Source organism: Danio rerio, chromosome 2, assembly GCF_049306965.1.
Source record: "Danio rerio strain Tuebingen ecotype United States chromosome 2, GRCz12tu, whole genome shotgun sequence".
Taxonomy (NCBI): Eukaryota; Metazoa; Chordata; class Actinopteri; order Cypriniformes; family Danionidae; genus Danio; species Danio rerio.
In genome coordinates this window covers 16,241,163-16,264,708 of record NC_133177.1, presented here as the reverse complement: position 1 = coordinate 16,264,708, position 23,546 = coordinate 16,241,163, and the positions used below count along the sequence as shown (strand labels likewise).

Below are 23,546 nucleotides of genomic sequence, written 5' to 3'. Positions count from 1 at the left end.
GAAGGATGAGTAAATAGAATTTTTAGCTTTGGGTGAACTGACTTTAATGACTCTTTTTAACCCATTAATATTCTTGTTTCTGTTTTCTAGGTAACATCATGTGATTCAGAGCTAGAAAATTATACATGTTACTCCATCCTGGAGCGGACATCCATCAGAAAATCCATGCCATCATCTGCTAGTTAATAGCTCCTACTCTTGTGTGGCTGAGAGTTGGAAATGCAAACATTTGATTGCCTTGCTTTTCCAGACAGCCCAATACTCTAAAATGTGTAATGTCTGTTTCCCTCCTGCACCCAAATGGAACAGAAGTTGCATAAACCATGAACAATGGTTTGAAATGGATCAATTATGTGTTAAGTTCCATGAAACAGAGGGGTGATTTATTTATTTATTTAATATGTATCAGCCCAAATACCTCTCTATGCACCAGTAACAGAAGAAGCACCGTGCTGAGAAAACAACTGATTCAATGTTATTGTTTCTATTCGTCTGAATAAAATATTTTTTCAAAATGTAAAATTTTTTGACAATTTAATTTCAAATTATATACAGTGAATAATATTTAATATGTACAGTAAATAAAAATAAAGGTCTTTATTCTGAATAAAAATAATGCAATTAGAAAGTAGCTTAAGAAATGTTGATGTATATCAATTGTAGGACTTTCCATGTGTCACTATTTGTCACTATTGTTTATAATATGTATATTATTAGTGACAGATGTTATTATGTTTTAGAGTATTTGAAGAACAAATATAGGTATGTATATTTGCCATGTAAGTTTAAATACAGGCACATTTATGTTGTATTTTCATAAATATCATAGTTCTGATTATGGAGAGATGTATTAGACGCAAGTTTCATTTTCTTTCTCTCTCAGTTAATTATTGTTCGGGGCCGGTACGCTTGCCGGTTTATAACTTAGCTGCTAGCTACTAACAACTGTTATTTAAACAAGGAAGGACGTTGAAGTTTGACAGACAAATGTAACATCAATACGGCTGTCTAGTTTGTGGACGAACATTGTGTGTATGCAAAAAAGTTCTGCAGTGGCTTGAGTTGTATCCATCGTACTTGCCCTGAAACCCTTCCAGTGGGGAGTTTATTGAGGTAAAGTGAGTAACCTGATAAAAAACTGGACATCAATGTTCTGTTTTTTTACTTTAAAGGCAATGAAAATAAACTATTATTCACCATACAAGCTCCTTTCTTTAAATGTCTGCATCCGGTTGGAAGTCGAGCCTCGATCAGTTTGCTAGACTGGAAATGTCAGCTATACTTTTGTCTTTTCTGTTTCTGTAAAATTCTCACGTTGAATATTAACAGGCCACCACTTCTGCATTACTTTGCCTTTTGGAAACGTGTGGAAACTGAGGTAAGAGTTCAGTTACTGACGCTGTATGTTGCTGTCACTGAACACAGCAGTGGTAGCTAGAAGTACTGTTCTCACGTCTTTGAAATTACACTTTCAAACGTTTAGATGTTATATTTATGTAGCTGACATAAACATACAAGTGTGCTATAATGGCATAAAACATTAAGACAACTCTCCAAAACGTTAGTTGTTTTGATCATTTTGATCATTAGTGCTCATGTAGCACTGTACTGTACGATCGGCGGAAGTTGGCTCAGGGTCTTACATTTTACCGGAATTGCGACACGGGTCGTCGTGCATATAGCCCATTGCCTGTTATTGAAATCTTTTCATGCAATGAGTTGTTAGGATAAGGTGTTACAATATAAGCTGCTCAGCTAATGTTTATGTATGCAATATTTATATTATTTGCTAATTAAAAATAACACACATTTCCAAATAAGAATAACAGACTTTAGCATTGTTTTTTTTCAGATAAACAAAACAGGTATGTTCATTAAGCATGTTTCTTAAATATATGCCAACATATTATGCCATGTTTATGCTTTAGAAGAGTCAAATACTTACATGCAACACCTTTAAAATCTACAACAATCAAAACTTTATCTAGCCAAAACTATTTCAGATAAACAAGGCAGCAAATTTTCGCATCCTTTTTGTAGCGAAATCTGTTGGATGCAGAGTGGAGATGCTGTGATTTTTCCCACTCTTTAGGACAATAACCCAGCTGTCCTGCTGCAAGGATGCTCAATGTAATGCTCAATGATTGCTCAAGGCAAACAATGTAGAGTGCTTTGTAGGCAAGTCACATCCAAAAGTCCTAATATTCTTTCTACCCTCAATAGAAGTTTGGATGCGTGTCTCTTATGCTCAAATGTTCTGTCAGACTGACAATTTTGCTATATTTATAGCAAGTGAAGCCCTCAAAGCGATACATTTGAAAATATACCAAAATTATTTTTCATGTTGCTAGCATTTCTTATAATGGTATTTTTCTTGATTTTGTTCGCTTAGTGAGAATTAATGGCATCATTACGTTTACTTTGATAATATTGCTTAATACATATTGATGGAATGTTTGCAGTATGCTTTATTATATTGCTGTCATGTTTTATAATATTCTGGCAAAAAATGTACATCCTCTAAGCATGGCCCTGGCTAGTGGCTAAGCTCTACAAGTCATGGCTTTATTTTTTACCTATATTATGTGTAGAAAAAGCCTAGAATAAACATTCTTTAAACAATGTTCTGATTTTATTGTTTCATGGTGCTTTATTTAAAAGAATACAATCACAAGAATTATGACACTTTAGTTTGGTTTAGGGAATTACTGTTTTAAATGAACATTATTACTCATTTGCACTGTGGTTATATTCTTCTGTCAGATATACAGACTGGCGGAAGAATTATTGGAAATTTACATATACACATTGCATATACTGTACAGAAATAGGCATAATGGTCCTTTGACATTAAAGGAACATTTCACACACAAAATTTCTTTTACATTTGATAATTATTTATTACCTCTCATGTCTTTTCAAATGATTTATTTTTCATATTAAATGACAAATGTGAATTTCTGTAGAAAGAACATGCAGCCTTTAAGAGCGAAATATGCCTTTAAAGGCATACCATGAATGTCAATGGTCACAGCTTCTTCAAATTGTCCTCTTTTATGTTCAACAGAAAAAAAGTGAAACAGGTTTGGAAAAAGTGAGTAAGGGTGCTTTCACACTAGCACTTTTGATCCGCACCCGGGTTCGTTTGACATCATAGAACGGTACGTTTAGCTAGTGTGAACGTGTCTTCTGAACCCGAATCCGCCTGAAAGAGGTGGTCTGGGGTACGGTTCATGCAAACTCTGGTACAGGTCACTTCTAGTGTGAATGCAATCGTACCAAATCCCGGAAGTGAACCGCCAACTGTATAACAATCTATCGTTTTCATAATGTTCTTTCATGTTAGCGTGTGTGTGTGTCACGTTTCGTACCATGGTGACACGCGCGGGACTGAGCCAGGGCAAACACAGTGATACACAGTGATGTCTGCTTGTCTCCTCCAAAAGACACTGTGTGATGTTCTGAATGTTTATAATATTTTTGCGGCAGATGGACGCGAGTCACTTTCTGTATGTCCAAAACCAAAAGTTTCAGTTAAAGCAGAATGACCGCGATGTGCGGAAGTCTTTCCATTTCAGCGCTTGCTTTTTGACCGTCACCTAGCAACGGCCATAAACAAAACAGCTGCTCGATGACGCCAGCGTACCGGGGTACAGAAAGAAAAAATACAGTATGAACACAAACCAACCGAGGAGGTGGCAGGGGGAGACAATTGAACCTGGGTACGGTCCAGGCAAATGAACCAAGTGTGAAAGCACCCTTAATGATGACAAAATGTTCATTTTTGGGTGAACTATCCCTTTAAAAACAGCACATAGAGGCTGATGACAAAAATAAAATCACACAAAGACATGCATATGACAATTTATTGAGTATGTTCAGCACTAGACGTGTTTTGTACAGGTGTAGCTGAGTCCAGTCCCAGAAGTGTGCCTAGGTAAGACTGCTCTCGAGGGTCCAGCATTTGTTCTACTCGCACTGGATGCACTATATTGGTTGGCTGAGGTGTGAGAGTGTATTTTTCCAAGAATACTAAGTCAGTGGCAGACTGGTAGCTCTGCTGTGGCTGGCTTAAAGCAGGAAGAATGCCATGTGGCACTCCATGAACAGCAAGATCAGCTTCCTCAGTCATCTGTACAGGAATGAGTGTCACAGGAACACAAACATCAGCTGCCACACTCTGCAGCACAGTCTTAGATGCATTTTGACATGGTTTGGAATTTTTATTTGACAGTGATGGGTCGATTAACTTGTTAGCAGGGCTGGCAGGCTGATTCTGCTGCTGGTCAAGCAGACGAACACTGTGCACATGATCAACGTGATACTTGAGCTTGTCCTTACGCTTGAAGGTAGCACTGCAGTGTGGGCAGTTGAAAGGACGTACATCTGAATGAATAACCATGTGTTTGGTCAAAGTTTTCTTGATGCTGAACGTCTGGTTACAGATCACACACTTGTGGGGTTTCTCACCTAAGGAGAACAAAATATTCAATCAGAAAAAGAAAAATCATGTTAAAATGTTTAAAATACGATACATCAGGATTTTTGAGACACTGTACATCTCTCAATTGTCATTACAATTACAATCAGGGTCTATTGAAATTCTGGCTGAAGGCCATGCATTAAATTTGCTGAAATGTACATGTAGTTCCAGTCAGTTTTGATCAATTTTAAATAACTGCAAACATTAGTAGTAACCATAACAACTAAGAATGAAAGTTGTCAAAGCCTTCCTTTCTCTGTAGTGCAGGTGCACATGTTCAACAGCTGCTAAACTCTGACTTTTCTCCTCTGTTAAGCTCATTCATACACAGGCCTGGTGCTATGGGGGGGCAAGAGGGGACATGGCCCCCTCAGAAAGAATTTGTGCCCCCCCAGTTTACATAAAGGATTCGTTCACTAAAAAATAAGAATTATTCTGTCATCATTTACTCACACTCATGTCGTTCCAACTTCCAATCCCCTTCGCTCATCTTTAAAACACAAATTAAAATATTTTATGCAATCTGATAGCTCACATATCCACTATAGACAGCAATAGTAGATAATCCTTGCGTTAGATCAAGTGCACTGTGCGCGTAATAAACGTGCACGTGCACTCCACACAAAGGTGGCGCACTCTAAACTGACAGGAGATAGTAAACTAGTTGTATGTAGGAAGGACTGTATAGTTTTTTTGTTTGTTTTTTTGGCGCACAAATGTGGTCTTGGACTTCGTGTGATTACATTTCACAATCACTGAATACACTTGGAATATTTTAAAAAATGCTTTGTTCCTTTTCTGGATTATTTTTGTGTCGTCTGTCTATGGAGGATGAAGTGGGTTAGAATGACATGAGGGGTGAGTAATTATTTAATGTTTTATTTAACTAATTCCTTGAATACAACTCTCTTGAGTGTAGCAAATCAGGCTTTAGTCGAAACTTGTTTGCAGTTTTTTTTTTTTTGCGCCGGCTGTGCTTTTAGCCTTGTGGTTTTGTTTATGATTCTTTACCATTTACATCGCATCATATTGCAGACAATCACTAGGAGACTCTTTAAATTGAGTACTAAACTGCATAAAGCGTGGTTATGACTCCGTTATGCTGATTTCACTAGATTTATTTTATGGAATAGGGAGTGTGGGTTAGTTTTTAAGTGTAGGCCGGTCTAGGTGATGTCGTCATGGTCGGATTTTTTTCTGTCCTGGTGCATATGCCTTTACCTAAAACTTTAAAACATTATAGGCTATATTACATCAAAATAAAATAAGTAAATAAATGTATTGTCTTGTTCAACTAAAAAATAATTAGGTTGAAACAATAAAATAATAAATTATTATTTTTTTATTTATAGAACTAACTTAATTAAAATTAAACTGACAAACGCATATAAATTAGGCTTACATAGAAATAGCCTAAATAATTAAAAATATATATAAAATGCAACATGCCTATTTAAAATAGCAAGCCTAAAATGACAAAAACCCATTACGATTATATAAAAAACAATATATATATATATATATATATATATATTTCGGCTGGTATTTCTGTGTGGAGTTTGCATTTTCTTTCCGTGTTCGCGTGGGTTCCTCCGGGTGCACCGGTTTACCCCACAGTCCACAGTACAAGGGAATTGGGTAGGCTAAATTGGCCGTAGTGTGTGTGTGTGTGTGTGTGTGTGTGTGTGTGTGTGTGTGTGCGTGTGTGTGTGTGTGTGTGAGAGTGTGAGTGTGTGAATGAGAGTGTATGGGTGTTTCCCAGTAATGAGTTGAAGCTGGAAGGGCATCCGCTGCGTAAAACATATGCTGGATATGTGTTTTATATATATATATATATATATATATATATATATATATATATATATATATATATATATATATATATATATAAAACGATAATTGCACGGCGGGGAAAAGTCTAGATGAGATTCAGCTGCGGAGACTCACACCATAGCATATTTTTTTTAAACTGTACAGTAATAATTAGCCCTAATATTTTTACATTACTGTGAGGGGTATGTTTAGGACTGGGTGGTGTAGACATAAATAAAAAACAATTTAATGGATAATTTAATAAATAATATGAATAATACTTGTTCATTTTTGGTTGCTGCTGTATCCCTTCTAGCAACAGCGCTGTGGGATCACGTGACTTCGACTATAAACTATGCAACGCTTAACTGTATGCCTAAAATGTTTCATACAATCTTTTAAAATATATTTTAATTGAAATAACGCTGAAAAACGAGATCTAAACAACAATAAATGGACTGTAGGCATCGGTACATTTTAAGTGACAACAATATACCTACACTAAACTATGCTAAAAAATATTAATAAATAATAATAAAATAATTAAATTAAAGGAAAAATAAAACTAAAGCTATTTAAAACATATTAATCAAAGTAAAATAAAAGAAATGCACTTTAAGTCGGCCTGCCAGTCACATGACAAATTTTAAAAGTCTGTCATTAATAAAATAAATTAAATAAACAATTAAACATCAATGAAATACATTTAATAATTTATTGTTTTACTTTTTGTTCGCGCTGGACAAAATAATTTTAAAAATAAACAATTAAATATATATATTTTGCGCGCTTTTGTTGACGCTGGTGTGAAACAAAGTTGGCGTTGACGCGGCTGGTTTATATTATTATTATTGTTATGGATAATAGTAAAGTTGAGCGTATTAGGGTATTAGTAACTGTTGGTGATGGATATTCGTAAATGGCTTTCTGGCCATTGTTCTGAGAAAATTAAACCCGAAGATGACCCGAGAGACACTGAAACTGCCCAGCAGCTTCTCACAGAAAAGGCCTTCAAACCAACAACAGCTGAAATAGGTGAGCCTGTGCCTAACCCCGGTAGCAGCGGCAGGACATCAGCATCACTTAGACCTGTTTTACCGCAGCCAAACGCCCCCGATGACCTTTGAGAGAGTGAGCCTAATCAGGTTCATCTTGCTAAAATTCCATCTTGTAATATTAACGGAAAAAATCGGGCTTTCTGTAGTTCCTGGTATAAGAGCAGAGATTGGCTTGAATACTCATACAAATCAGACGCAGCATTCTGTTTTGCATGCAGAAAATTCAACCTTGGATCAAACGCAAATTCTGACCGAGCTTTTACTCATACCGGGTATTCAAACTGAAAACACGCTAATGACAGCACAAAAGGATTTGGGAAGCATGAAGCCTCCAAGGAACATTTAAAATGCATGACTTTGTGGAAAACTAAAAAAACTTGCAGCGCAATAGGCAAAGAGATCTCCACTATAGTCAACGCTGATCAACTAAACAGACACTGCGTGTATGTGTCTGGAATAGTGGACATTGTTTTGTTCATGGCTATGCACGAGCTTCCTTTACGAGGAAGCTTAGATGCCGTGGACTCTATGGGAGAAAAAAGCGGCGGTCTCTTGTTGGCCTTATTAGACTACACACTGAACAAGGACAAAGATTTCACAAAAGCCTTCGTTACAATTCCACGCAATGCCATGTATACGTCCTACGATATCCAGAATGAAATAATAAATCTAATGAGCGAGATTGTCAAAAAGCACATTGTAAAAGAAGTCGGTGATTTGTGGTACACACTAAAAGTGGATGGAACGAAAGACCCCACTGGATGTGAAAACATCTCCATTGTTCTGAGATATGTAGATGACAGTTGCCATCTGCGGGAGAGACTGCTGAATATGATCACGAGCAAAAAATATGACGCCTTGTCATTAACTGAACAAGTTATCACTGAGCTAACAAATTCTGGCCACGCCCATGAAAAGATTTTAAGTTAGTGTTATGATGGAGCAATTGTTATGTCTGGAAAACATGGTGGAATACAAAAAATCCTGCAAGAAAAATTGCATTGCGAAGTGCCATATGTGCATTGTTTCAACCATCAGCTGCATTTAGTGGTGGTAAAAGCAATGTCGTCTGAGATGGAGGTGGAAGATTTCTTTAATGTGTGCAATTCACTCTTCTCCTTTTTTCGCAAACCCACGGCCGCTGCGCAATACTCTGGGGAAAAAATGAAAAGACTGCTTGATCAGAGATGGACTGGGAACCTTGCTACAGTGTCAGTCATTGTGAAGTCTGGTGACCGAATAACTGAAACACTCCACGAAATAGAATCTACTTTCTCATGCAGCACAGATTTCAGACTTGAGACTACAGGTTTACTGAAAGCCGTGACTGAGCCATGCTTTATGTTCATAGCTCATATGAGCCATAAAATCCTGGGGCTCCTTGATCCTCCTAACACAATGCTGCAATCTGAGGCAGCTGATCTATATAACAGTTACCAGCTTGTCAGCAGCACTCTTGAGTGTATAGAACATCTACGATGTGAAGCGGAATTTGAAAACCTGTGGACTGGGAGTGAATGTGAATCCCGAGCAAGCACTCTCGACACACCAGCATCCAAAAGAAGAAGACTCATGAACAAAACCATGGAGGAGTTTGTGGTTGAAAGCACAGTGGGTAGCCGAGCAGCAAACAAAAACGAGTGCAAACAAATGTTCTTTTGTACATTGGATGTTGTACTGGGAGAGCTGCGTTCACATTTCAACGAAAGAAATAGCTAACTGATAGAGGCTTTGTGTGCCATGGACGCAGACAGCCCTTTTTTCCTGGATGTCAACAAAATCAAGCCACTGTTGCAATTAACAAAAACCGAAGCCTCTGAATCAGAGTTCACCATAAAAAAAAATCAAATAAAGCCAGCGACAAAAAGTGGATCCCACACACTTTGGAAAAATACTGCGATGTTCTGTCAACAATGCCAACTGTACTTTTGGCACTGAAGCTATCACTGACATTTGGGGCATCAACCGCAGTGTGGGAAAATTCCTTTTCCACACTGAAACATGTTTTCAGTGAACACAGACACAGCATGTTACACCAGCAAAAAGCTAATCTCGTTCAAATCTCCTTTGAGAAGTACCTGACTACAAAGTTCCAGAAGGGAGGAGAATGGCATGAAAAGCTACTCAGAATGTTCAGCACGGAATTTATTTACTGCTGTGCTCACCGTCACCTTCTTATGCGTTGTAGCCAATCGTATGCTGAACATTTTTAACTAATACACAGCAGCAGTGTCACATTTACCAAAAGTTTATGAAGTTAAGGTTTAGAAATAAATAAACAACTGTTTTATTATTATTGTTGTTGTTTTTTATGCGCCTTTTGTTCAGCATACGATTTTTATTTTTGGACCGTGACTGGTGCTGTCGGGTTTGTCTCCTCGTCTTCGGCAACGTCCATGGTCCTGGGTTGCTCTTTGATCTCCCTACTGTGACTGTCACTTCCACACCTGTTCTATAGCCTATTTGAACTGTTCGACGTTGTCCTGACTAGACTGTTCATTAGTCAAATAAAATTGGACGCTGTCATCTTGTCTGCCGAGCTGGAGTTGTCGGTGACGCCTTTTAAATTGTTTGACGAATAAAGCTTGATTTTCCACAACGACGCAACATCTTGCTTTTTTGTCTTCTTTCCATTTCGTGTTTATAGAGTTACATTTGAGTAACGAAAATCAGTTTACACCTTAACTGGCTCAAATCATACCCATTAAGAAATCCCGCCTTGATGTCGCTTTTTATTTTGCACTGCCTGAAATCATAATTCGCCAGAGATTAGGTAAATGACCCATATCTTGCGTTTATTGGATAAAAACAATACAAGTTAGCAGCTAAACAGTTTAGACTTCAGTTTAGACTGCATGTAGTCAATAGTTTACACAGAAATATAAAGTAATTAATAAATAAATAACGAGAGGGACCAGATTAGTTTAGCGCCCCCCTAAGGTTTTAAAATGCCCCCCATAATAAAATATTTTGCCAGTAGTGCTGTGGAGCACCCAGGTGTTTTTTTTTTTTTTTTGCTAAAATTTTAAATCTGCTGTAATCTATTTTCGGATGGAGGTGGTTTCCTCTGTGGTTCCATTCTTGTTTAATGTTTTACTATTTGTAGATTTTGTCAACAAAAACGTTAGCATGTGGCAAAGACTTTTGTAAGTCTTTAGCTAATACTCTAGGACATGGGTGGGCAAACTCAGTCCTGGAGGGCCAGTGTCCTTCATAGTTTAGCTGCAACACTAATCAAACACACTTAAACAAGCTAATCCGTGTCTTCAAGATCACTAGAAACCTATAAGCAGGTGTGTTTGATTAGAGTTGGAGCTAAACTGTGTAGGACACCGGCCCTCCAGGACCGAGTTTGTCCATCACTGCTCTAGGATAATCCTTCACTTCACTGAGCATTCTATGCTGTTTTCTTGTAATCATCTTTACAGAACGATCATGTCTAGGGAAAGTATCCACAGTGCTGTCTACTTTTGTATCTTACAGTGCACACATGAACAACAAAGCTTTTAGAAATGCTAACCACTGAGTCATTGTGCCTCTTCTACATAAGTAAATATATAAATAACAAAAATTAAATACACATAACATAAACTAAAATATTTTTTCTTATACAAATGTTTACAGTTTAATGTATTCATACCGCCACCACAAATACTGCCAAACTTTATCTGCAATATGTGATTGACTGCAGCTTTTGGCCGCTGGATGGCACTTTTACCAAAAACTTCATTAGCTAAAACATCAACACGCAATTTTCATTGTGTCAAGCTTTGCTTTTTCATAATACTTAAAAGATAAACATGTAGTCTAGCTAGTTATCTTTAACAGAACCATATTTAATTGTATGTGCATTATGAGGAATTAGTTTTGAATATTTTGGAAGGCTATTCAAAGTAGGTCAGTGATTCCCAAACTTTTTGCTGTGTGCACCCGTTTCTAATATTTGACACCTGTCAAGCACCCCTTTCTCCGATTAAACTCCACACTTTAACTACAATGACTAAATACACATATTTTCTGTGTATGTGATTAAAATAAAAATAACAAAATATGTGAATTTAATGCACAAGCGTTTATGAAGTTGACAATTTTCACAGCGTCATTAAGTACAGATAAAAGTTAATCTGGCATGTTTTCCATTGCTAGAGCTTCTTGGTGGATGTTGCAGTGTACCCAGGAAACCGATGATGCAACTTTTCAGATGAAAGCTATGAATATAGTAAGTGAAAAATAATTACGTATGTACGATCACTTAGCGACTAATGGGTAAGGGCGGGGCTATTGTGACGCAGACGTGAAATGGCGAGATGAGTATGCATAGGTTGTAAATTACAATTTGTAATGTGATTTCCTTTCTCTCAAAAACATGACGTAAAGTTTACCCAAGATAAATGGATAATAACAATAAAAGATAACAATTTCCGCCATTACAAACATTCTCTCGCGCTACCCTGGTGGTCCGACTTAGCAACCCAGTTTGGGAAGCGCTGCTCTATGTGATGTGTTGTGTTCAGTTTAAATATAATTTTGTTTGGTCATTTTGGTTTCCTCAGTAATAAACATGCATTTACACGATACAGTTTTTAAAGATGTCAACAATGCATCGTGATAAGCATAGCCCATAGGCTGCAAATATTAAGCAAATATAGACCTAAATATTACATTATTTACCCTGTAGGCCTAGTGGCCTATTAAACTGCTTTGAGGTAAAAATTATTTCTAAATGCTTTAATTTTAATTCAGAATATTATACAAATTGTAATGGAATTCGTTATAAGAACACAGGACAAGAGACTTTTAATATAAGTGAATCAAAACGTCTCTCACTCTGAACTAGCTCATTTAGATTGTTTTCCCAACCGACAACTGCCGCTCATAAACCGAATATGAACCGTTAACTATTTTATTAATAAAAAAATATATATTAATTGACGTGTTTGTGCCTGACACATTAAATACACCTATTGCATTTTAAAATATTGATTTATTTTAATATGCAAACAACAACATAGAACATATTATCAACAGAAATATTCACACACCTGCAGTGTTTCCAACAGCAAAAAAAGAATAAACTAAATAAAAAGATTAAAATAAATAGGCCTGCTGAAATAGTTTTTTACTAGTTAAATTACAAATTTGGATTACAAAATGAAACACTGCCTGAATCCTTTATAAGGCATTCGATGTATATTTCCAATCATATTTTAGGCTGTTTTTTCCCATCAAATTTAAAAGCAGGCTATCTCAAATCAATCGCTCTACAGAAATAAGGATTTAATTAATGCTTTGCTGTAATTCTTAGCTATATTATACTGCCTGTCAACATTTTTAATAGAAGTCATTATTTTAAAGATTATCTCTTCAGCATTTGATTTTTACCACTTCAGATGAGAAAATGTTTTAGTTAAACTGTCATCAGTAGCACAGAAATATCAGTATATCAATAAAGGCTTTGCTGAAAGGCTGGTCATCTTACCAGTAGCAAGGTATACAAATATAGCCTAGTTAATGGTAAAGATTTTTTAGTTTTTATTGAAATTGTGTCAGAATGAAAGTCTCAGTTGGGTTAGTTATTAGTAGTTATTATATGTAAAAATAATCAGGATTTATTTAATTTGGAGATTAGGTTAAGTGCACTTTTTTATAAGGACTATTAATAACTGTAATTCTCTACATGGAAAAAAAAGGTTGGTTATTTGTTTGTTGTACTAAATCATTAAAACAATTTCTATTGTATTTATAAGCAGTGCTGCAGTAGACAAATGTAAACAAAATCATATATTAATTATAAAATATATATATATATATATATATATATATATATATATATATATATATATATATATATATATATATTGTCCACTTTAGGTGATTTATAAGAGATGGTCATCTTTCTGTTTTTTTTTTTTTTTTTTAATTAAATTTTTTTTTATTTAGGCTATTTTATTTACCTGAAACAAATATTAATAATCGTTCATCCAAGGCATTGAGAGAGCTTGTTTGTCTTTTATATAAGTGCTGTCTCGGCCGAGGTCTGGCCGTGCTTGGGATGCACACTCTTGTCCTGGTTTTATGTTAGCACATGGCTTGTGTTGTTTCTATGTGTCATGCACTCTCCTGTCTATTGTCTAATCCCACCCTCCTTGTTAATACATTTTTAGTGTATCCTGTTCAACTGTCTCTTTCCTGTCAGCCCAGGCTGTTATACTATACTTTGAATTGGTCAAAAACAGTTAATGATTCAAATATAAATTTATCATTAATAATGTTGATAACGGTTAATGATGGCACCTGATGATGTCCACAGAAACACCAAGCAGAGCGTCGATAATTTTATTTAGTAAATAATTATTTTATTTAGTAAAAAAATAAAAGACAAATATTTAAAAATATTTTCATTGCAAACAACATGTTATGACATCACACACTTTAATGATCTATTGCGCGCCAGCATAAAGCATATTGATCACTAATTTCATGTTTCATTCCTGGTGTTGGATTTATTTAGGTTATATGATGTGTGACCTGATATATTTTCAAGTGTTATTTGCAATTTCTCTGCCACAGAGAGTTTGATTTCTACATGCAAACTGTAGAAGTAATTTGTTTTGCAGTTGCTTCAAAAGTTTTAAACTTTCAGAACAATTAGGCCTATCACAAAACCTAAAGCAGGCCTATTTATTTATGTAGATTCATTAAATACAGGCCCCTGGGCTGCAGTTGTAGAAAGTGGCAAAGCTCAAAACACTATAGCATTAACACCTTTAAGGCTGATTTTTACTTCTGCGTCAAACGCCGGCGTATGCTACGGCGTTGACGCATAGCCCTTCGCCGTGGCCGTTGGCGTCGCTGACGTGCACCTCTCAAAAAATGTAACTACACGTCGCAATGGCGCGTAGCGCAAGCAATGTGATTGGTCGGCTTGGTAGCGCTGACGAGTCTGGGCGGGACCAAGAGCCGTGCGAATGGTGCGAGCCTGATGGAGCGATTGTTTACAAGTGTGGAGTACCGTGAAGAAGCTCCGGATGGAAAGTTTGGTTTTGTGTTTACCTCATAGTTAAAGTTGTTGCACATCCGCCGGTTCCTGCCTCAAACTGAGCGAGTTTGAGCCACTTGTACATCCCGGAAGTGTTCAGGAAAAGCAAAACAGCAGCGAAGAAACTCGACACAGAAAAACATTTACACCTCACTGCCAACTAGCGTTTCGGAAGTGTTAATCAGACCAACAGAAACAGACAGAAGTATAAATGCACAGCTACGGGCGTTGTATGCGCCATGGGTTACGCCAGTCACTTGACACAGAAGTATAAACCAGGCTTTTAGACTTACTGCACCATAGGAGTTCTCTCTGCAACATTTGAGTTTGAGGTAGGGAAAAGGAAGCACTGTCACCTTCAAAAGTTTCTTCAAAAGTTTCGCTTTGTGAAAAAAAAGCACTTAATTTATGCTCCACTGTAATTCTTATATCACAATGTCTTTCAACATTTTTAAAGTCATTTTATTTTGAAGATTATGTCCCGAGCTTCTGATTTTACCACAGCCCTTGTGTGATTTCATTTTCTTTATCTCATTCGCAGTGAGTTTAGGTTAGGGACTGATTTTTTAACTGTCCTCTGTGTCACATAAATATCAGTAGGCCTATATTAATATATACAATACAGGCATTAACACATTTAGACTGACTTCTTGTTCTGAAACTGATTTCAGAACAATTATCATCAAACCTTATATAAGCCTTCATTTTATTATGTGAATAATAATAATAATAAAAACATATGTATTATTGTTATTCCTCTTCTTTTTATTATTATTATTATTATTAATTGTATTATTATTAGGCTATTATCTGAAGCAGCCCCTTGAATCTATTTAGTGTTTTCGTGGTTTTTTTCAGTTAAAGCTCAACATTATGCCCCATTAACACTACAATCAGGCTGTCAAACATTTGGTTTGAGATGGGGAAAGAGGGATGTCTCCTGTATTTTTCACAAAGGGAATTAAATTAAAATGGGGTTAATTAAAATGTCTACCAGGGTCGTAGCAAATTAAACTTTACTCAGAATTCAGAATTTAGCCATTATATAAGCTAAAACACAGTCTACAATAATAACTGCAATAAAAACTGCATTGGTTATTGAAGACCTCTCAGGTAGGTTTCATAATTTCTTGTAAAAATTGATCATTTTTCATGTAATATTGATTTAGTTTTGTTTTGAAAACAATTTTTATTTATTTATTTATTTTTTATCAAAAAACACAGAACATAACAGTGAATAGTCACTTGCTGAGCCAGAGCGACAACAGCAGAGAATTCTGCTTGGTCCTAAAGCCTTCACTCATCAGTTATTTTCAAATATGCAAAAATGAAACAAAGTTGGAAAGAGAGAGGGGCAATCCTGTGTTTTTGCAATATTCAGCTGAGCAGTAGCCATTTACTTGCCTTTTGCTTTAGTTCTTTCTTTATTTTTTATTTTTATCTTGTATTCTTTGTGCGCAATTGCAAAACTAGTACCTTTACTACCTGACTCTCCTCCCAAAATGAGCTTAACAATAGACCCATTCTGACATCCTATCAGACAAGCATCTTCGCATTAAACTGTATTTAGGTTCCATTTACACTAAAACATTTTAGTTTAATTCCTATTTCCTATATATTGTATACATTTATTGTACTATATACTTTTATAATGACCATATTAAATAAGTTATTCAAATAAATATTTAGTGTGCCTCAACATTTGCTGTCGGTTTAAGCTGTTAATATCAAAATGAAAAAGAGTCAGTGGGGTATATAACATTTATATAAATTTGACTGCCCAACTTTTCTGCTGTTCTCACTGCTTACTGTCTCGCTTTCAATCCCATAATGAACTGTGTGAGATCTTCCAAATGAATGCATTAGAAATACCAAATACCTTATATATATAGCATTTGTTTTTATTTTTGTTTAATTTGATCATTAAGTTTATTATTTTACTTCATTACAGTGCTCAAAACAACATTTTTGAAGTCTTTTAAATAATAATATGCTGTACCTGAATGTGTTCTGAAGTGTGACATGAGGTTGGTTTTCCCCCTGAACTCTTTCTTGCACACCTGACACTGATGCACTACTGCTTTATACCTGTAAAATTATTGAGAACATAGCAGGCATGGAATTACAGTTCTCAGACACTAAAATTCAACTACGGAATTTTTATTTTTATTATATCAAATAATTTTTACAAAATGTGCCTTTTTGTTTTTAAATTGATGTGTGTTTGCACATACCTTTGCCATATCTTTTCTCCCAGGTGAATGCTTTTGTAATGGACGGTCAAGTGATCGGCACGTCGGAAGCATTTTCCACACTCTTCACACTGGTGTGCTTTTTCCCCTACACAAAGCAGATAAGACTATTAACATACATTTATGTTTTGAGCAAAGCTGTGAGAATAAGTGGTTACAGTTCATTTTCAAATTTCAACTTGGGATCCGCCGGCCACATCAAGTTAAGTCTAGTCGACCTTTATTGTCATTCCTCTACGTGTGTTGACATACAGAGGAACTAAATGTCGTGTCTCGCAGGACTGTTCTACATTTATCATAAATACAAACACAACACGAGACATAAGAGCATTTTTTTTATATGCGTAACTAACATACTATAATATACTTAACTATACAAACAAAACAGGCTATACAAGTACTTTTGCTGAGACTGTAGATGGGATGGGTAGAGTCTTTCACAATACTGCTAGCTTTGCTGCAGCACCATGAGGAAAATGTCCTGAATAGACGATAGAGGGGCACTGATGATCTTTTCAGCTGTGTTCACTGTGCGCTGGAGGGTCTTGTGGTCGGTAGCACTGGAGCTACCGTACCAAACAGAGATGCAGCTGGCCAGCTTAATAGTTCCCCTGTAGAATGTGGTGAGGATTAGTGGAGGGAGACTTGCCCTTTTCAGCTGGCAGACAAAGTGTATGCGTTGTTGTGCTTGGAGAGGGACGTGGTGTTGGTAGTCCAGTCCTCTGTGATGTGCCCCTCCAGGAATTTAGTGCTGTAGACTCTCTTAACAGTCAAGCTGTTGATGGTAAGTGCGGGGTGGTCAACATAGTTTCACCTGAAGTCCAACATAACCTCCTTTGTCTTCTCTACATTGAGGGAGAGGTTGTTAGTGGCACACTTTTCAGCCAGCTGTGCCACTTCTTCCCGTGTAGTGCATTTCATTGTTGCTGATGAAAAATGCTTCCAGGTTGTTACCGGCTACAGCTTGCAAAGCGCGTCTTTTGTGTTTGCATTTGGCGGGATGTAAACCACAACAATAACAATGGCCGTGAACTCCCGTGGCACATAAAACGGACAGCACTTAACGAGCATTAACTCCACCAGTGATGACCAGTGTTTTGTCGTGAAGGGTGTTCCTGCACAACTGGAGTGGCTGCACTGTCAGGACCGCATTTTTAGGACCACATCTTTAGGACCCTAGTTTTTTTTGACAGCGTCACCTGTCGAATTGGATCATGGATGTGCTAATGGATGACACGGATGACAAGGAAAGTGTAAGTACCGATTTTCTATTAAGTTTTATTTAAAACTTTTAAAGTATGTGTTTATTTTGTAATGCAGCTGTTCTTTACTGTGAGTTTATGCAGAAATGTCAGATTAGCCTGCATGATTTACCTCACTTTCAAGGGTCTGGGACAAAAATGTTACGAGATGATTTTTTTTCCAGAAGAATAATAAAATATAATAATAATAAATATGGATAATTTTACACAGCCAGAGTGAGCGCTGCTAAAACTGTTAACAATTTTCTAGAGTTCGTTTTCTAGTTTGATTAAATGCTACGACGTTAGTAGTTCGTGACCATGGTTTAATGAAACATTGTTGATTTAATGGCTTGTTGACTTAACGGCTAATGTGCTTAGTGTCACATGCATTAAACTAAGATGGTAAAAGCACGTTGATGTGAGAGTTTCAGATTTATCTATATTATGAATTTGTGTAAAAACCTCTACTCAACGTTGTATTACATTAGCACATTAAAAATTGTTCTGACTGCCTGTTTGCCCCACAATATGTGTTATTAGCCTGATGTTTTGTCATCGTTTTACAGTGATGAATGAGATGTTTGACGGTGTTAAAAGTTAGGCTTATTCTGCAGGCCTTAACCATATAGTGTCTCATATCTTTGTGAATAAGAAGTGATGGCCAATATGATTGGATTGCTTAGGCTCATTGTAGGAAGAAAAGAAAAACAAATACAGGAATATTTTCCTTGAGGTTATCTTAAACTATTGAGTAACACTTTATAACATCTGCATACTATAAATAATTATTGAGCAATTAATAACTAGTTAATTTATTAACATTTTATTTGTTTAGCATTAACTCTACATTTAATATACATTGATAAGCAGTTTATAAATACAGTTACAAATGCTAGCTGTGTTCTTGAGTTTCTAGCATATCAATGATGAAGTGCACCTTATCTGTGGTGTTCATTTTCCAGAGGAATGTCTGGCCAAATAAGTATATAAACTGCATGCTGGGTGCTACTCATTTATGAACCCATGTAAAATGATTTGCTGTTCTGTGGTGGTATTTTAGTCCATATTTAAACGATTTTTTTTTTCATAGGCCATCGTACATGCTCTGGGTGTCTTGAGGAGCTTGTCTTTGGATGATGCTGAGCAGGTCTTTCTTTCTGGTAAAGATTATCATTACAGGTCAGAATGTGGTTAATTTTTGCACAATGCTCAAAGAGCCTTTTTGTTACTGGTATATATGTTAACTCAACAGTGATTGTTTTCTATTTCAGTGAAGTAAAAGAATTTAACAGACAAACAACTGACGAAAGAAGAGAGACCATTCAATAGGTGGGTATTGCTCTTATATACTTAAAAATATGAAGTTGGGAGTAGGTGTCCTGTTTGGTTCTCCCAACAGTGCATAAGCTTAAGCCAGAAATTATATATATACTGTATATAACACTGTAAAGCAAATGTTTGTTATTTTACCTCTTATATTAAATATTGCATAACAATTGGTTAACCTTTGAGTTCATATACATGATTTTACATATTCAAGAATATATATATATTCATTCATTTTCTTTTCGGCTTAGTCCCTTTATTTATCAGGGGTTGCCACAGCAGAATGAACCGCCAACTTATCCAGCATATGTTTTACACAGTGGATGCCCTTCCAGCCGCAACCCAGTACTGGGAAACACCCATTTACACTCATAGTGTACACTTGAACACGGGGAGAACATGCAAATTCTACACAGAAAGGACCACTGGCCCAGCCGGGGCTTGAACCAGCAACCTTCTTGCTGTGAGGCGACGGTGCTAACCACTGTGCTGCCCTATGTGCTCTATGCGGGTGAGTGGGATTGACAAACCACCTGGAGGACACACTCTTGCTGTCTTAATGCACCAGACATTTTGTTATAAATAATCATGTGCGTTTCATGTTTATTCATATAACTACTATTTTATGTCATAGCACTTCATTTTTGTCTTGATATTTAATATGTCTTGTTTAAATACACTATGAACAGCAGCTGCGCTAATTAATTTCCTTGTTCCCTATTTCCACCTGGGGATATTCATCCCTAGGCCTCTAGAGATCGTGACCTGTGAAGAGATGATGCCACCATAGAGGACTTCTAAATGTATCCATAATCCTGAAACAGACCGTATCATGAGCAGATGCTGTGGTGGTCATGGAGGAGTAGAGAGCATGAGACTGATTAATGAAAGACCCCAGTGACAGATGAGTGCCCGCATTGATCCTGTGGTCCAGCCTGAAAACCCGCTGGTGACCTACTCACACCTGCAGCTTCTCCACGATGGACGCCCAGTGTTCTTTAGCCTCCAGCGCCTAGACTGCAGCTCTGCACGTAAAGTGTGGCCAGAGGAGAAATGGTTGTGCCCAACTGAGCCTGGTTTCTCTCAAGGTTTATTCCTTCACTTTCATCAATTGGTAAAGTTTTGTTCCTCCACTGTCGCCATTGGCTTGCTTGGTTTAGGACTTGTGGAACTGTGCATCGATGGATTTGCTTTTCAGTGTTTGGACTTTCAGCAGTGAAAACTAAACCACACTGAACTGAACTGAATTTAATAAATGTTAAGCTGCTTTGACACAATCTACATTGTAAAAGTGCTTTAGAAATAAAGATGAAACTAATTGAAATTGAAATTGAATTGAATATTGAACACGTTTCCATTTTTCTCAGAAAACATATTTATAAAAGTGCTGTTGACTTGAAATTTTTACCAGATGTTGATAACAATTTGTAAAGTAATTAATTTGTTTTCTATTCATATATTTTTTTTCTTTGGTTTTCAGGTCAATAGCACCTTTAGAAATATGTTTTCTAAGAAAAATGGGAACGTGTTGAATACTTATTTACCCCACTGTGTGTGTGTGTGTGTGTGTGTGTGTGTGTGTGTGTGTGTGTGTGTTTGTGTGTGTGTGTATGTGTATGTGTGTGTGTGTGTGTGTGTGTATGTATGTATATGTATGTGTATATATATGTATATGTATATACATGTTTGTGTGTGTGTGTGTGTGTATACTTGAGCTCTCTCCTTTTCTCTCTTTCACAGGAACTAAAGTCTACAGCCAGTCTGAATGCAGCAACTGAATAAACAGTGGGGTCTTTTTTTTGGTTGAATTGCAATAATAAAAAAAGAGTGTGTGGATATTTAGATTACATTTCATACATATTTAAATGTACATTATTGAATCATTCTTGTGTCTTGACTCTCTGAAACCTTTACAACCTGGTTTTAAATTGGTAACTGCAACTGCTGATCCCATTTGATTTCAGTTTATTGTCCTTAATACTGAGTTAATTAGTTCAATGTATTGGGGTTCATCAATATACAGTATTTTTCATGGAATTTAAGACTTTTAAGGCACTCAACTCTATTTATTTATTTATATTTTAGGTGTAAATTCATCGTTTCATTTTAAAATCATTACTTAAAGCAGGCGTTTTACACTTTAACCTCTGGAAAAAAAAGTGCCTGAAAGTTTCCGCTATATAATCCAATTCGGTAGGTGGCGCAGTTACAAAACAGGTCCTAGAAATGCAGTTTCACTATGTCATCCAATCCGGTAGGTGGCGCTTCCACAAAAAACTAGGGTCCTAAAAATGCGGTCCTAAAAATGCGGTCCTGAGAGTGCAGCTACTCCAGTTGTGCAGGATTATACTATTGGTTTTGTCACTACCACAGTACCTTTGAAGCATTCTTTGTTTATATAAACACACAGGCCTCCTCCGTGAGTCTTACCAGACAATATTGTAACTCTGTCTGTGTGGTAGCATGTTAGTCCGTGTGGCTCAATGGCGGAGTCTGGGATGTTGTCATTTAGTCATGTTTCGGTAAAAACCAACACAAAAATCCCTTGCCTCATGTTGTGTAGATCTGGTAAGTTGTATTATGTCTAGTTTGTTTTAAAGCGAGTGTACATTTAAGAGACTAAGTGTTGGAAGGGCAGGTCTTGTGGGGTTAGCCCTTAGCTTGGTTCGTAAGCTGCCGCGCTTGCATCGATTTTGTTGTCGCCTTCTGCGGGTAGTATCTGATCGAGAGGCCGCGGTTCGCCTCCAGCAGTAAACAAAGGCCTCGTACCTTCTTAGCCATCACTGGTGAGTTTGTAATAATGGTAGGTGAATGTATCTACAGGGAGTGCAGAATTATTAGGCAAGTTGTATTTTTGAGGAATCGTTTTATTATTGAACAACAACCATGTTCTCAATGAACCCAAAAAACTCATTAATATCAAAGCTGAATATTTTTGGAAGTAGTTTTTAGTTTGTTTTTAGTTTTAGCAATTTTAGGGGGATATCTGTGTGTGCAGGTGACTATTACTGTGCATAATTATTAGGCAACTTAACAAAAAACAATTATATACCCATTTCAATTATTTATTTTTACCAGTGAAACCAATATAACATCTCCACATTCACAAATATACATTTCTGACATTCAAAAACAGAACAAAAACTAATCAGTGACCAATATAGCACCTTTCTTTGCAAGGAAACTCAAAAGCCTTCCATCCATGGATTCTGTCAGTGTTCTGATCTGTTCACCATCAACATTGCGTGCAGCAGCAACCACAGCCTCCCAGACACTGTTCAGAGAGGTGTACTGTTTTCCCTCTTTGTAAATCTCACATTTGATGATGGACCAAAGGTTCTCAATGGGGATCAGATCAGGTGAACAAGGAGGCCATGTCATTAGTTTTTCTTCTTTTATACCCTTTCTCGGCAGCCACGCTGTGGAGTACTTGGACGCGTGTGATGGAGCATTGTCCTGCATGACAAACCATGTTTTTCTTGAAGGATGCAGACTTCTTCCTGTACCACTGCTTGAAGAAGGTGTCTTCCAGAAACTGGCAGTAGGACTGGGAGTTGAGCTTGACTCCATCCTCAACCCGAAAAGGCCCCACAAGCCCATCTTTGATGATACCAGCCCAAACCAGTACTCCACCTCCACCTTGCTGGTGTCTGAGTCAGACTGGAGCTCTCTGCCCTTTACCAATCCAGCCACGGGCCCATCCATCTGGCCCATCAAGACTCACTCTCATATCATCAGTCCATAAAACCTTAGAAAAATCAGTCTTGAGATATTTCTTGGCCCAGTCTTGACGTTTCAGCTTGTGTGTCTTGTTCAGTGGTGGTCGTCTTTCAGCCTTTCTTACTTTGGCCATGTCTCGGAGTATTGCACACCTTGTGCTTTTGGGCACTCCAGTGATGTTGCAGCTCTGAAATATGGCCAAATTGGTGGCAAGTGGCATCTGGCCGCTGCACACTTGACTTTTCTCAGTTCATGGGCAGTTATTTTGCGCCTTGGTTTTTCCACACGCTTTTTGCGACACTGTTGACTATTTTGAATAAAACGCTTGATTGTTCGATGATCAAGCTTCAGAAGCTTTGCAATTTTAAGAGTACTGCATCCCTCTGCAAGATATCTCACTATTTTTTACTTTTCTGAGCCTGTCAAGTCCTTCTTTTGACCCATTTTGCCAAAGGAAAGGAAGTTGCCTAATAATTATGCACACCTGATATAGGGTGTTAATGTCATTAGACCACACCCCTTCTCATTCCAGAGATGCACATCACCTTATATTCTTAATTGGTAGTAGGCTTTCGAGCCTATACAGCTTGGAGTAAGACAACATGCATAAAG

General features: G+C 37.0%; 1 protein-coding gene and 1 long non-coding RNA gene across 4 annotated transcripts in view; one reads left to right on the top strand and one right to left on the bottom strand.

The window, feature by feature from the left end:
• Positions 1-2,624: 2,624 nt before the first annotated feature.
• The window catches only part of zbtb41 (zinc finger and BTB domain containing 41), a 79,767-nt gene continuing 58,845 nt past the window's right edge, over positions 2,625-23,546 (bottom strand). For 2 of the 3 annotated variants that reach the window (XM_001922667.8, XM_073924165.1), the window contains exons 9-11: positions 16,627-16,732; positions 16,392-16,480; positions 2,625-4,470 (exon numbers count right to left, since the gene is read on the bottom strand). In XM_001922667.8, coding sequence (XP_001922702.4) covers positions 3,866-4,470; positions 16,392-16,480; positions 16,627-16,732 — 800 coding nt within the window. In that variant the 3' untranslated portion in view covers positions 2,625-3,865. Of the gene's footprint in view, positions 4,471-4,936; positions 4,974-16,391; positions 16,481-16,626; positions 16,733-23,546 lie in introns of all 3 variants that reach the window. The other variant, XM_073924172.1, reaches the window with a different exon arrangement.
• LOC101884121 (uncharacterized) lies at positions 17,392-21,073 on the top strand. Its single transcript, XR_012391168.1, has 5 exons — positions 17,392-17,897; positions 18,979-19,067; positions 19,160-19,217; positions 19,466-19,725; positions 19,962-21,073. It is a non-coding gene; the product is annotated as an uncharacterized lncRNA (long non-coding RNA).